General features: G+C 38.1%; 2 protein-coding genes across 2 annotated transcripts in view; both read right to left on the minus strand.

Moving 5' to 3' along the window:
- The window catches only part of LOC102802305 (EF-hand calcium-binding domain-containing protein 6-like), a 34093-nt gene extending 29539 nt beyond the window's left edge, over window positions 1-4554 (minus strand). The window contains exons 1-2 of the mRNA XM_006816174.3: window positions 4407-4554; window positions 2333-2523 (exon numbers count right to left, since the gene is read on the minus strand). Coding sequence (XP_006816237.1) covers window positions 2333-2498 — 166 coding nt within the window. The 5' untranslated portion in view covers window positions 2499-2523; window positions 4407-4554. The remainder of the gene's footprint in view (window positions 1-2332; window positions 2524-4406) is intronic.
- A 2012-nt stretch (window positions 4555-6566) lies between these two features.
- The window catches only part of LOC102802423 (sulfotransferase 4A1-like), a 39938-nt gene continuing 32848 nt past the window's right edge, over window positions 6567-13656 (minus strand). Inside the window, exon 6 of the mRNA XM_006816175.3 lies at window positions 6567-9697. Within this exon, the coding sequence (XP_006816238.1) occupies window positions 9576-9697 (122 nt within the window). The 3' untranslated portion in view covers window positions 6567-9575. The remainder of the gene's footprint in view (window positions 9698-13656) is intronic.

Below are 13656 nucleotides of genomic sequence, written 5' to 3' on the forward strand. Positions count from 1 at the left end.
TTTACACTCTCCAGCCTTTCATGCAAGGCCTGATACACCAAGCTTTGACATGTGCTTTTTTCACTCTCCAGCCTTTCATGCAAGGCCTGATACACCAAGCTTTGACATGTGCTATTTTCACTCTCCAGCCTTTCATGCAAGGTCTGATACACCAAGCTTTGACATGTGCTATTTACACTCTCCAGCCTTTCATGCAAGGTCTGATACACCAAGCTTTGACATGTGCTATTTACACTCTCCAGTCTTTCATGCAAGGTCTGATACACCAAGCTTTGACATGTGCTATTTTCACTCTCCAGCCTTTCATGCAAGGTCTGATACACCAAGCTTTGACATGTGCTATTTACACTCTCCAGCCTTTCATGCAAGGTCTGATACACCAAGCTTTGACATGTGCTATTTTCACTCTCCAGGCTTTCATGCAAGGTCTGATACACCAAGCTTTGACATGTGCTATTTACACTCTCCAGCCTTTCATGCAAGGTCTGATACACCAAGCTTTGACATGTGCTATTTACACTCTCCAGCCTTTCATGCAAGGCCTGATACACCAAGCTTTGACATGTGCTATTTACACTCTCCAGCCTTTCATGCAAGGTCTGATACACCAAGCTTTGACATGTGCTATTTTCACTCTCCAGTCTTTCATGCAAGGTCTGATACACCAAGCTTTGACATGTGCTATTTACACTCTCCAGCCTTTCATGCAAGGTCTGATACACCAAGCTTTGACATGTGCTATTTTCACTCTCCAGCCTTTCATGCAAGGCCTGATACACCAAGCTTTGACATGAGCTATTTTCACTCTCCAGTCTTTCATGTAAGGTCTGATACACCAAGCTTTGACATGTGCTATTTTCACTCTCCAGCCTTTCATGCAAGGCCTGATACACCAAGCTTTGACATGTGCTATTTACACTCTCCAGCCTTTCATGCAAGGTCTGATACACCAAGCTTTGACATGTGCTATTTTTACTCTCCAGCCTTTCATGCAAGGCCTGATACACCAAGCTTTGACATGTGCTATTTTCACTCTCCAGCCTTTCATGCAAGGTCTGATACACCAAGCTTTGACATGTGCTATTTACACTCTTCAGCCTTTCATGCAAGGCCTGATACACCAAGCTTTGACATGTGCTATTTACACTCTCCAGCCTTTCATGCAAGGTCTGATACACCAAGCTTTGACATGTGCTATTTTTCACTCTCCAGCCTTTCATGCAAGGTCTGATACACCAAGCTTTGACATGTGTTATTTACACTCTCCAGCCTTTCATGCAAGGTCTGATACACCAAGCTTTGACATGTGCTATTTTCACTCTCCAGTCTTTCATGCAAGGTCTGATACACCAAGCTTTGACATGTGCTATTTTCACTCTCCAGTCTTTCATGCAAGGTCTGATACACCAAGCTTTGACATGTGCTATTTTTCACTCTCCAGCCTTTCATGCAAGGTCTGATACACCAAGCTTTGACATGTGCTATTTTCACTCTCCAGTCTTTCATGCAAGGTCTGATACACCAAGCTTTGACATGTGCTATTTTCACTCTCCAGTCTTTCATGCAAGGTCTGATACACCAAGCTTTGATATGTGCTATTTACACTCTCCAGCCTTTCATGCAAGGCCTGATACACCAAGCTTTGACATGTGCTATTTTCACTCTCCAGCCTTTCATGCAAGGCCTGATACACCAAGCTTTGACATGTGCTATTTTCACTCTCCAGCCTTTCATGCAAGGTCTGATACACCAAGCTTTGACATGTGCTATTTTTACTCTCCAGCCTTTCATGCAAGGCCTGATACACCAAGCTTTGACATGTGCTATATAAAAGTAGAATGCATAAATTATGAATGGGAAAAACATACAACACATGTTCTATTGTAATCACATGTACTTGTTAAATTAAATAGGAAATGAACATCTCTGGTGTTACAAAGTTGATGGTACCGGTATTATATGTATGTGTAAACTTCAGGAGATATTTGAGAGAAGCAGTAAATCATAAAATACCTGGAATCTTTATATTAAAATCCATATATATTAAATTCATGGTTTTACCATTTAGATAATGTGTTCTATGCTAAATTTTATATATTCACTGGGTTTTAATTTAGCGCATTTTCCAGTCAGCGAAATAAGCAAAATTAAAACCTAGTGAATAATTAATCCCTTTACAGTATATCACATGAATATAAACCACCAACAAACATACCATCCCAGAATGCACTCTTAAAGTCTCATCAAAACAACCATTTTGGTCATTTATTCACTCCTATTATTGCACAAGAAGAAATTCTTTATTAATCTTTTGACTAACAGTTATTCTTACCTCTAGTAATTGGTGTTTTACGTCCATGTTCCTTTGTTCTTCCAGCTGTTGAAGGTCTCACATTAGGGCCAGTGGTTTTCAAGATTTGTTTAGGTGTAAACACCACCCCTGATGTATTGGGCCTCAGTGCTAAGGGTTCCTGATTAAATTTCATCACTTGAGCCATTGTAATTCAAGATATGGAGATACAGCTGAAAAAAGAAAAGAACAACTGTTTGAATGCAGTGGCATGTCTCTGGCCTAAAGCATTATTTACATCACAGTCATTGAATATTCATAATATAACATATGGAATATACATGGTACAACTTAACTGTAAAAGCAAAGACATCTACTTATTAATAACCTGTGATAGAGCCGACTACATGCCTTCACACATTGATTACAGTATAATTTATAGTTTTGCGTACAATGGATTTGCAGTTCAGTTGCATGTAGAAGAACAATAAATTTTTGAGAGCTCACAGTGAGAGTATTTAGTTCCATTCATTAATAATGTTATACTAATAAGTGCTTCTCACTTAGGCCTAAAATTTAGATCACCTTTTTCACCTGTCTTATAGATGTCTGATACAGTTTCACAAAAGTTTGGTACACTTGTCTAATCTATTACTAATAATTATAAATCAGGGTTCATTACCTGGGGGGGGGGGTAACTTAAAGTGCGGTAGTTGTCGCATCACATGTTCAAATTTCATGTAAATAAACAATGTATTTTACATGCATTGTATACGTTGCTATGAGTCCCATATCGAACAGGACGCGGCGCGGCGACTGCTGCCCTTTAACTTTAGAGAAAAACACATGAGTGTACCAGTTATATGCAGTTGATACACAGGCTAAATGTGGAACCATAGACCTTTTGAGGATCTACGGTGGAAAAAATAAAACCACATTGAAATATCAAACCACAGTCAAAATATTTTGGAGATATAGTTTCTCGTATGAGCCGATATTCGAACTAGCAAGGATTATGAATCTTACTGTGCACAGATCACAAATGTGAAACAGTATTGAATGTCCTAAATGTCATTTTTTTTATGTAAAGCACATTTTCCGATCAAAATCTTATGGGAGAATTTATAAACAGCGATTTTTTAGTAAAAGCCAAACACCAACATGTACATCCACATTTGTACTCCTAAAATTTTTTTAGCTATATACTGATAGAAATATGTTTATTTACTAGTATTAGTTGATGTAATACTGCTGTCACATGTGTAATATTCTATTGGTATAAGATGAAATTTTGGACACTATGGAAATCACTAACGACTGTATCTAGTAATTTATACAGCAAGCATTCAACTATGGTACACGACATTTGTGAATAATTTTTTCTGTAAATAAACACTCAACATTTAAATCTAACATATTTGGTTTGTTTACAGTTCTGAGTCTCCTCCAAACTTCTCAGAAGAGAGGAGGTAGTTGCTAAAACCTCAAAACTTAGATATTTTAGAACATACATCATACAAATTAGATCTTGAAACCAAAATCTGATAACATTGACTTGACTTGAAATTGCGACAATTGATACTAAATTAATAATAGTTATTTATAATTTAGAATATTGTCATTTTAGCAGATTTCTGTAATCTAACACTGAATGTTATCACAACACTCACGGAATTAATAAATTACGTGAACGCCACCACAAACGACGCAACTGCTTAATTTATGAATGGATGCCTAATTACTAGATCAATCGAGTATTTATCACATATTGCCCACATGTAAACACATAATTGACAAGAGAACAAATAACACAAATATCGCAACGTCGGCGGCCATTATCATGTATGCTTCCTGAACTCACTCAGTCATGACCAAATTTATTATAAACATCGCGCCAAAATTACCTTACAATGTCTCGGCACTTTTACAGTCTAGACGATCTGAACGATTAAATGATGTACAATTTAGATTAGGGACCAACAGATTTAAATTAATTACATTGAAAATGTCAAAGTCCACTGGTAACTCCAAACGACACACACTACACAGGTTACGACCACACTGGCACTTGTCGTGTACTTCCCCTGGCACATCGACTCGACAGTATCAAACCTACCTCAGTGCACCGCTAACAAAACACTACACGGCAGCTACGTCGAAAAAAGGTATATTCACGCTCAGTCGAGAATTATTAATGTCACTTGGTAGATTTCTGTCATCAGCGATTACAACATAACCCGTGTGACTCGGCAGCCATTACCACCTGCTCTGTGTGTTGCTATGAACGCAGTTCGACTTGTTGCCAATTTCGCGAGTCACGTGATCGGTTCAACCTGCATAACTAATGTGGAGGGCCGTCGGTTGCTATTTACTCTATTTGCATATTCGATTGGTACGTTAGCACACAGTCCCTCTATGTGGTTAGCAGTAATCCCCAGTTGCCAGTCAACGTGTTTACTTATCACGCCTGTTATAAAAGTAATTAATTTGCATATCAAAACGCGGATAAGAAGTGAGATTGACAGCAGGTGCCTCAGTTACTCAGTGCACCGTCCCTCAACACTCAACGTGTTGAGGGACGGTGCTCAGTGGAATACCGGGATAGGAAAAAACAATTATCTCAAGTTTGCCAATTCTGAATAAAATGACACTGAATTCTCAGGAATATAGTAGCACAGCCAGTGAACTAAGCACCCCAGTATGTCAAATAATCCATTCCCATTGAAAAAAAAATGAAACGATTTGAAATGATAAAACTACAAGAATTTAATTTTGCAGCTTCATACAAATTTCATTTACTTATATAAAAAATATGTTTTATTCATCTACCTCTTTAAGAAGTTCAATATTTTTTTTCATTTCGTCCCGATGACAATCCATGAAGAAATGTAATTCATCTTCAGTTTTATTATGAGGACAGTTTATGTAAGTTCTAATATCATTTGCAGTTATGGGTTGAGTATGTCTACCCGTTTCAGGCTATAGTTACTGGTTTTAAATTTACATAAAGTGACTCTTTTGTTATTACAAGCATGGGTTTCTTATTTCACTATGAAAGACTTATATACAGATCAATCCAACCAAATTATGGCAAAACATATACACCGTATTCAGTCTATTAGTATCACGTACATTTACATAAATTACAGAGCTGTTTTATGGTCAAAATAAGTAATATTTTAAGTTTGGAGTAAAGGTTTTTGCAGTAAAATTCACACTAATTATATCAAACTATATATTTTCTGAAAGCTCATAATTCACACTAATTAAAAATTAATGTTATGTTAAATGCAAAATAAATCCTTTATGGAAGATTCAAATGAGTACAGTGAAGAAATTGAAAGGGATACCTCAATTCTTTATTAAAAAAGTGATTTTGCTGTGAATTTTTGGCGTTTTGTAATAACTTTTTTGTCTTTTTAATTGTCCATTTTAGGATTTTCACCAGAAAATTGTGTTCGTTTTAGCATTACTCTGTGAAACCTTTAAAATGAGTAGTATTTATTGGAATTTTTAAATTGATATCAGACCTGAGAGACATATACACATGTGGTAACCAAGTGTTCGGCTAACCACACAGGAAAATGGCAATATACACACAAAACTACAACTTGGCAAGCATTGCCTCCATTACAAACTCAAACCAGGTCATGTGACCACTAACAGAAGAACATCTAGCATACTAAATATAGATACTAAGTTATCACAACACACTAATTTGCATATCATTAGAATAATAGTGGAGTTGCATTGATTATTTAAATGGTCTTGAAATCGTCTATTACCAATGTTTTGACATCCAGTAAAATGTCGATGAGGGCGCTATTGGGAAAGTTTAAAATGAGGCTAGAATAGAATACTTTTTGTTGGTAACTCATTTGTATGTGGAAGTCTTCTGCTGTATGTTCAATGAATGACAAGCATGGTACATCACTTTTCATGTAATAACTTGTTTAAAAAACGCAGTGTCATTTTCCTCATTCAGACAAATTTCAGAGTACCATTGTTCCCTAAATGGAGTATCGCCAAGTTGTTTGCTTTGGAGCTTCATAGCTTTATTGGAGACATATAAACTGAAACTATCATGCAAGTTATTTGATATATAAACTGAAACTATCATGCAAGTTATTTGATATACTGAATATACTCAAATTTTGAGAATTGTTCAAGGATTCAAAACTGCCTGCAGTTACTTAGAAAAGATGATCTGTATGAATAGATGCACACTGAAACACCATACAGTGTTGGTTTCTCTGAAATACGACAAAAACACAGATTTTTATCATTTGTATATTTACTTTTTTCTCCGTTCTGTTTCTTTACAACAAAAACTACACCTTGTTTATTTGATGACCTATCAAGTTCTGGTTTTTAAACATCCTTTGCGTCAACTAATGACATGATAAAAAGCTGTCTTTCTATTGGTTCATATCACAATAAGTACCAGGATGTAAGACTTATTCAAGATCAACAAATGACAACAAAACAAGTAAGTTTACTATAAACAAAATAAAATAAAATAAATGCTATGTTAATATATGACAAATTATACGACACAAATTTATAACATGGTATTGCATCATTTACATATAAATAGCATCTCATTTACATATCGATAAACATCTGCCACTCAGCATATAATTTAAATATTGATCAATATCTGCTAATTAGCATATTATTAACATATTAATATTTGCATACTTATTAGCAAACAATATAGAAACCATGGTATACTGTAGAATACTTTATTTTCGCTTAGAATTTATTTTTGCTATTTTTGCTGAAGGGATGATTCTGTGAAACTAAAATCCAGCGAATATACTTTTTTTCCTATATTTCACATTAAACTCATCAAACATAAGTGAAAATAAATTCCATATAAAACGCCCAAAAAGCCATTTCAGCGAAAATTAATTCCAGCGAAAATAAAGTATTTCACAGTACTTCAAATATCATTTTAAAATCATTTACAAATTTTGCCCCATTTTGACAACACATATTTTTCCCATGAGCAAAAGGAGTAAACTCCTGTGAATGATCATAAATATTATATTAATTTCTCACATTTGACTAAGGGTAATACGATCTCCAATACTGACTATTATGCAAATTACTTAATTTTCTATTCATGTGAAAAGAAACTTAATCTTTGATCATTCCATCAACATAATGGCAATGTGATGATATATGATGTTCATATAAAGTTTGAACATGATTAGTCTTGACATGTCAGAGTGAGTGCTGGAAAAGTATTCATTAAAACAAAAAGGCCGTCAGTCGGCCATTTTGAATCTGACATGGAAAATAAAATGGTGCATCATGAACTCATTACTGATATACCAAGTTTGAATAAAATATGTCCATGCACGACTGAGATCTGGTTTCAAAATTACAGAAATGCTTGATTTTGATGAATTTTTAGCATTAAAATGGTCGCCATTTGGCCATTTTGAATTGGATCATGACGCATTTGCATATGTATGATATGTGACATGTGTCCGAAATTTGAATGTAATCGGCTCAGATGGACAGATAGAAGTTCAAACTACATTTAAACAAGGAATAATAAGAAATTCAAAAAAGCATATGTGACATATGAAGGTGCAATGATATTGGAAGTTTGGTTAATTTATTTGTCATTAATACTGTTCTAAGGACAATAAAGTAAAGATTACAAAATATATATAAAAAAAAATTTAAAAGTATACTAAAATTAATTTTGTTGATTGCTTAAAATTAAAAAGAAAGTTTAAAACAGACATAGAAGCTATTGCAATAATAACACAACCATCAACTTGAAGCCCAGAAAATTGCTTGAAAATAGTCTAACTCATTAGGTTTGTAAGGCTGTCACCAACATTGTCAGGTACTTTTAGTCAAATCATAATGTTAATCTGTTCATGTCTGTACAATTCATGAACTCCATTATATATATATATTGTAAAATTGTAACAATTGTTAAGGGTATATATGCAAATTAGTCACATGATACATAACTATATTTTCAATCTTAAGTACAATACTTGATATAATTTATTAAGCCTGGAGAACCTTAATACATATAATTTTCAATATACTTTATACATAGGCATATATTTTTGGTGTATCTAAGCATTGAATATACATATAACAGGAAAGACTCATATAATTGACTAAGTATGTTTGATAAACAAAATTTTCAACTCAAATTTGAGGTGACACTTTTTTGTGAGATATGTGATGGCATGAAGATGTGCAACTTTTTTAAAAGGCAAATTTCAATTATTTCAATTGCATTGCTTTTCAAATTTCATTTGCTAACACATTTGGATTGGGTCTGAATTGCTGCAAGCCACAGTAATTTGAAACAGGTGTCAAACTTCAACTCTAACATGTACTGTGTGCAGTGTACTTATACTATCAAATACCATGCATAATAATACAACATAAATAACAGCACTATTTTTAAACTGTTGCTTAAAATCACAACTCACTTATTGCAAACATATTTTACATTTTTATATCAGTGCTTCTTTTTCACTGTAATTTACATAAAGCCATTAAAGAAAAAAACATACAGGTCACATTCAAACATGTCTTATTGATTAAGTGATAACAATTTCTATTCATATTTTTCTAAATCACTCTACCACATAATTGATTTCAACACAGATATATCTATATACATGTATATGGTTTTACTTGCTATTAACAGAAATTCAAAATGGTCCCCATGACCTTTAAACTTTGACCTCACAAAAATAATTCAGCATATTTGGTCCAAATGTGTAGATTGCAGATTAACACCAAGAAATATTTGATTTGGGCCAACATCTAGGTTTGTATGTCCATGCATATACTGAATACAAAATCTCTGCTGTCTTCTCGTAACTAAGGTGATGACTGTTTTTCATCATTTTTCAAAATAGTTTTCAATTAAAATGTAACTGCTACATGAGAGAATGATTGTCATATATGGAAATGAATCTACTCAGTATCAATGAATCATACCTGTGTCGTCATGTCACAGATTTATATCACAAAAGCGCATTCCTTGTATATGTAGTCAAGAATGTTGTAATGTAAGAGATTTTATGCGAAAAAATATTCCCAATCTTTTCATATTTTGAGTTTGCTTACAGGCGAAACAAAACTTAGATTATGTTTCTGAAATATTCTGCCGTGAATGAGATATTCATCACATGATAGATATGTAACAATTGCTGATATTTGTGTGAAAACTAAACAATATCTGTAAGGTCAGCAGGGAATAATTCAACATACAAATCTAGAGGTTTAGCACCAGTTAATAACATTCACCAAAGTCGAAGTGTAAACCAACATCTTTCATTTTCACTGGTTGAACTCGTTCAAACTTCTCATTCATTGCAACTGTGAACATATTCTTCCAGTACCCAACCCTGTCCTCTGTAGAAAAAAGAAAACTCTTTGAAACATTTTCGGTTTTTGTTCTAATGTTTCCATCAGATCACCACCCTGATTGCAACATCAGATCATATTTTTCAAATTTAGTATTCAACAATAAAACTGGATTACTTTTTGAGCAATATGTATTTAGAAATTCTTCCCCGGCAAGTGTTGATTTGCTATCTGTTAAAATGCAAGTGTACGACCGTCACTGACAGCAAGGTTTTTTCAAGCACCCAAGACTGGGACATCTTGTACAGGTTGTGAGGTTCATTGGGACACCCTGTACTGACAGCCATATTCAGTAGGGCACCCTCTATTGGCATTGAAGGTCATTGGGGCACCTTCTACAGACAGTGAAATTCATTGGGGCACCTTGTACAGGTTGTGAGGTTCATTGGGACACCCTGTACTGACAGTGATATTCATTGGGACACCCTCTATTGGTAGTGAAGTTGATTGGGGCGCCCTCTACAGACAGTGAAATTCATTGGGGTGTATTCTACAGGTTGTGAGGTTCATTGGGACACCCTGTACTGACAGCCATATTCAGTAGGGCACCCTCTATTGGCAGTGAAAGTCATTGGGGCACCTTCTACAGACAGTGAAATTCATTGGGGTGTCTTCTACAGGTTGTGAGGTTCATTGGGACACCCTGACTGACAGCCATAATCAGTAGGGCACCCTCTATTGGCAGTGAAGGTCATTGGGGCGCCCTCTACAGACAGTGAAATTCATTGGGGTGTCTTCTACAGGTTGTGAGGTTCATTGGGACACCCTGACTGACAGTGATATTCATTGGGACACCCTCTATTGGTAGTGCAGTTGATTGGGGCGCCCTCTACAGACAGTGAAATTCATTGGGGTGTCTTCTACAGGTTGTGAGGTTCATTGGGACACCCTGACTGACAGTGATATTCATTGGGACACCCTCTATTGGTAGTGCAGTTGATTGGGGCGCCCTCTACAGACAGTGAAATTCATTGGGGTGTATTCTACAGGTTGTGAGGTTCATTGGGACACCCTGTACTGACAGCCATATTCAGTAGGGCACCCTCTATTGGCAGTGAAAGTCATTGGGGCACCTTCTACAGACAGTGAAATTCATTGGGGTGTCTTCTACAGGTTGTGAGGTTCATTGGGACACCCTGACTGACAGCCATAATCAGTAGGGCACCCTCTATTGGCAGTGAAGGTCATTGGGGCGCCCTCTACAGACAGTGAAATTCATTGGGGTGTCTTCTACAGGTTGTGAGGTTCATTGGGACACCCTGACTGACAGTGATATTCATTGGGACACCCTCTATTGGTAGTGCAGTTGATTGGGGCGCCCTCTACAGACAGTGAAATTCATTGGGGTGTCTTCTACAGGTTGTGAGGTTCATTGGGACACCCTGACTGACAGTGATATTCATTGGGACACCCTCTATTGGTAGTGCAGTTGATTGGGGCGCCCTCTACAGACAGTGAAATTCATTGGGGTGTCTTCTACAGGTTGTGAGGTTCATTGGGACACCCTGTACTGACAGTGATATTCATTGGGACACCCTCTATTGGCAGTGAAGTTGATTGGGGTGCCCTCTACAGACAGTGAAATTCATTGGGGTGTCTTCTACAGGTTGTGAGGTTCATTGGGACACCCTGTACTGACAGCCATAATCAGTAGGGCACCCTCTATTGGCAGTGAAGGTCATTGGGGCACCCTCTACAGACAGTGAAATTCATTGGGGTGTCTTCTATAGGTTGTGAGGTTCATTGGGACACCCTGTACTGACAGTGATATTCAGTAGGGCACCCTCTATTGGCAGTGAAGTTGATTGGGGCGCCCTCTACAGACAGTGAAATTCATTGGGGTGTCTTCTATAGGTTGTGAGGTTCATTGGAACACCCTGTACTGACAGTGATATTCATTGGGACACCCTCTATTGGCAGTGAAGGTCATTGGGGCGCCTTCTACAGACAGTGAAATTCATTGGGGTGTCTTCTATAGGTTGTGAGGTTCATTGGAACACCCTGTACTGACAGTGATATTCATTGGGACACCCTCTATTGGCAGTGAAGGTCATTGGGGCGCCTTCTACAGACAGTGAAATTCATTGGGGTGTCTTCTACAGGTTGTGAGGTTCATTGGGACACCCTGTACTGACAGCCATAATCAGTAGGGCACCCTCTATTGGCAGTGAAGGTCATTGGGGCACCCTCTACAGACAGTGAAATTCATTGGGGTGTCTTCTATAGGTTGTGAGGTTCATTGGGACACCCTGTACTGACAGTGATATTCAGTAGGGCACCCTCTATTGGCAGTGAAGATCATTGGGGCACCCTCTACAGACAGTGAAATTCATTGGGGTGTCTTCTACAGGTTGTGAGGTTCATTGGGACACCCTCTATTGGTAGTGCAGTTGATTGGGGCGCCCTCTACAGACAGTGAAATTCATTGAGGTGTCTTCTATAGGTTGTGAGGTTCATTGGGACACCCTGTACTGACAGTGATATTCATTGGGACACTCTCTATTGGCAGTGAAGTTCATTGGGGCGCCCTTTACAGACAGTGAATGTCATTAGGGTGTCTTCTATAGGTTGTGAGGTTCATTGGGACACCCTGACTGACAGTGATATTCATTGGGACACCCTCTATTGGCAGTGAAGTTGATTGGGGCGCCCTCTACAGACAGTGAAATTCATTGGGGTGTTTCTACAGGTTGTGAGGTTCATTGGGACACCCTGTACTGACAGCCATAATCAGTAGGGCACCCTCTATTGGCAGTGAAGGTCATTGGGGCACCCTCTACAGACAGTGAAATTCATTGGCGTGTCTTCTACAGGTTGTGAGGTTCAATGGGACACCCTGACTGACAGTGATATTCATTGGGACACCCTCTATTGGTAGTGCAGTTGATTGGGGCGCCCTCTACAGACAGTGAAATTCATTGGGGTGTCTTCTACAGGTTGTGAGGTTCATTGGGACACCCTGACTGACAGTGATATTCATTGGGACACCCTCTATTGGTAGTGCAGTTGATTAGGGCGCCCTCTACAGACAGTGAAATTCATTGGGGTGTCTTCTATAGGTTGTGAGGTTCATTGGGACACCCTGTACTGACAGTGATATTCAGTAGGGCACCCTCTATTGGCAGTGAAGGTCATTGGGGCACCCTCTACAGACAGTGAAATTCATTGGGGTGTCTGCTACAGGTTATGAGGTTCATTGGGACACCCTGTACTGACAGTGATATTCATTGGGACACCCTCTATTGGCAGTGAAGGTCATTGGGGCGCCCTCTACAGACAGTGAAATTCATTGGGGTGTCTTCTACAGGTTGTGAGGTTCATTGGGACACCCTGTACTGACAGCCATAATCAGTAGGGCACCCTCTATTGGCAGTGAAGGTCATTGGGGCACCCTCTACAGACAGTGAAATTCATTGGGGTGTCTGCTACAGGTTATGAGGTTCATTGGGACACCCTGTACTGACAGTGATATTCATTGGGACACCCTCTATTGGCAGTGAAGGTCATTGGGGCACCCTCTACAGACAGTGAAATTCATTGGGGTGTCTTCTACAGGTTGTGAGGTTCATTGGGACACCCTGACTGACAGTGATATTCATTGGGACACCCTCTATTGGTAGTGCAGTTGATTGGGGCGCCCTCTACAGACAGTGAAATTCATTGGGGTGTCTTCTACAGGTTGTGAGGTTCATTGGGACACCCTGACTGACAGTGATATTCATTGGGACACCCTCTATTGGTAGTGCAGTTGATTGGGGCGCCCTCTACAGACAGTGAAATTCATTGGGGTGTCTTCTACAGGTTGTGAGGTTCATTGGGACACCCTGTACTGACAGTGATATTCAGTAGGGCACCCTCTATTGGCAGTGAAGTTCATTGGGGCGCCCTCTACTCGAAGTGAGATTCAGTGGGATACCCTCTATTGGTAGTGGGACTCAAAGGGGTAC

The sequence above is a fragment of the Saccoglossus kowalevskii genome, chromosome 12 (assembly GCF_978046115.1).
Source record: "Saccoglossus kowalevskii chromosome 12, keSacKowa6.1, whole genome shotgun sequence".
NCBI classification, from domain to species: Eukaryota; Metazoa; Hemichordata; class Enteropneusta; family Harrimaniidae; genus Saccoglossus; species Saccoglossus kowalevskii.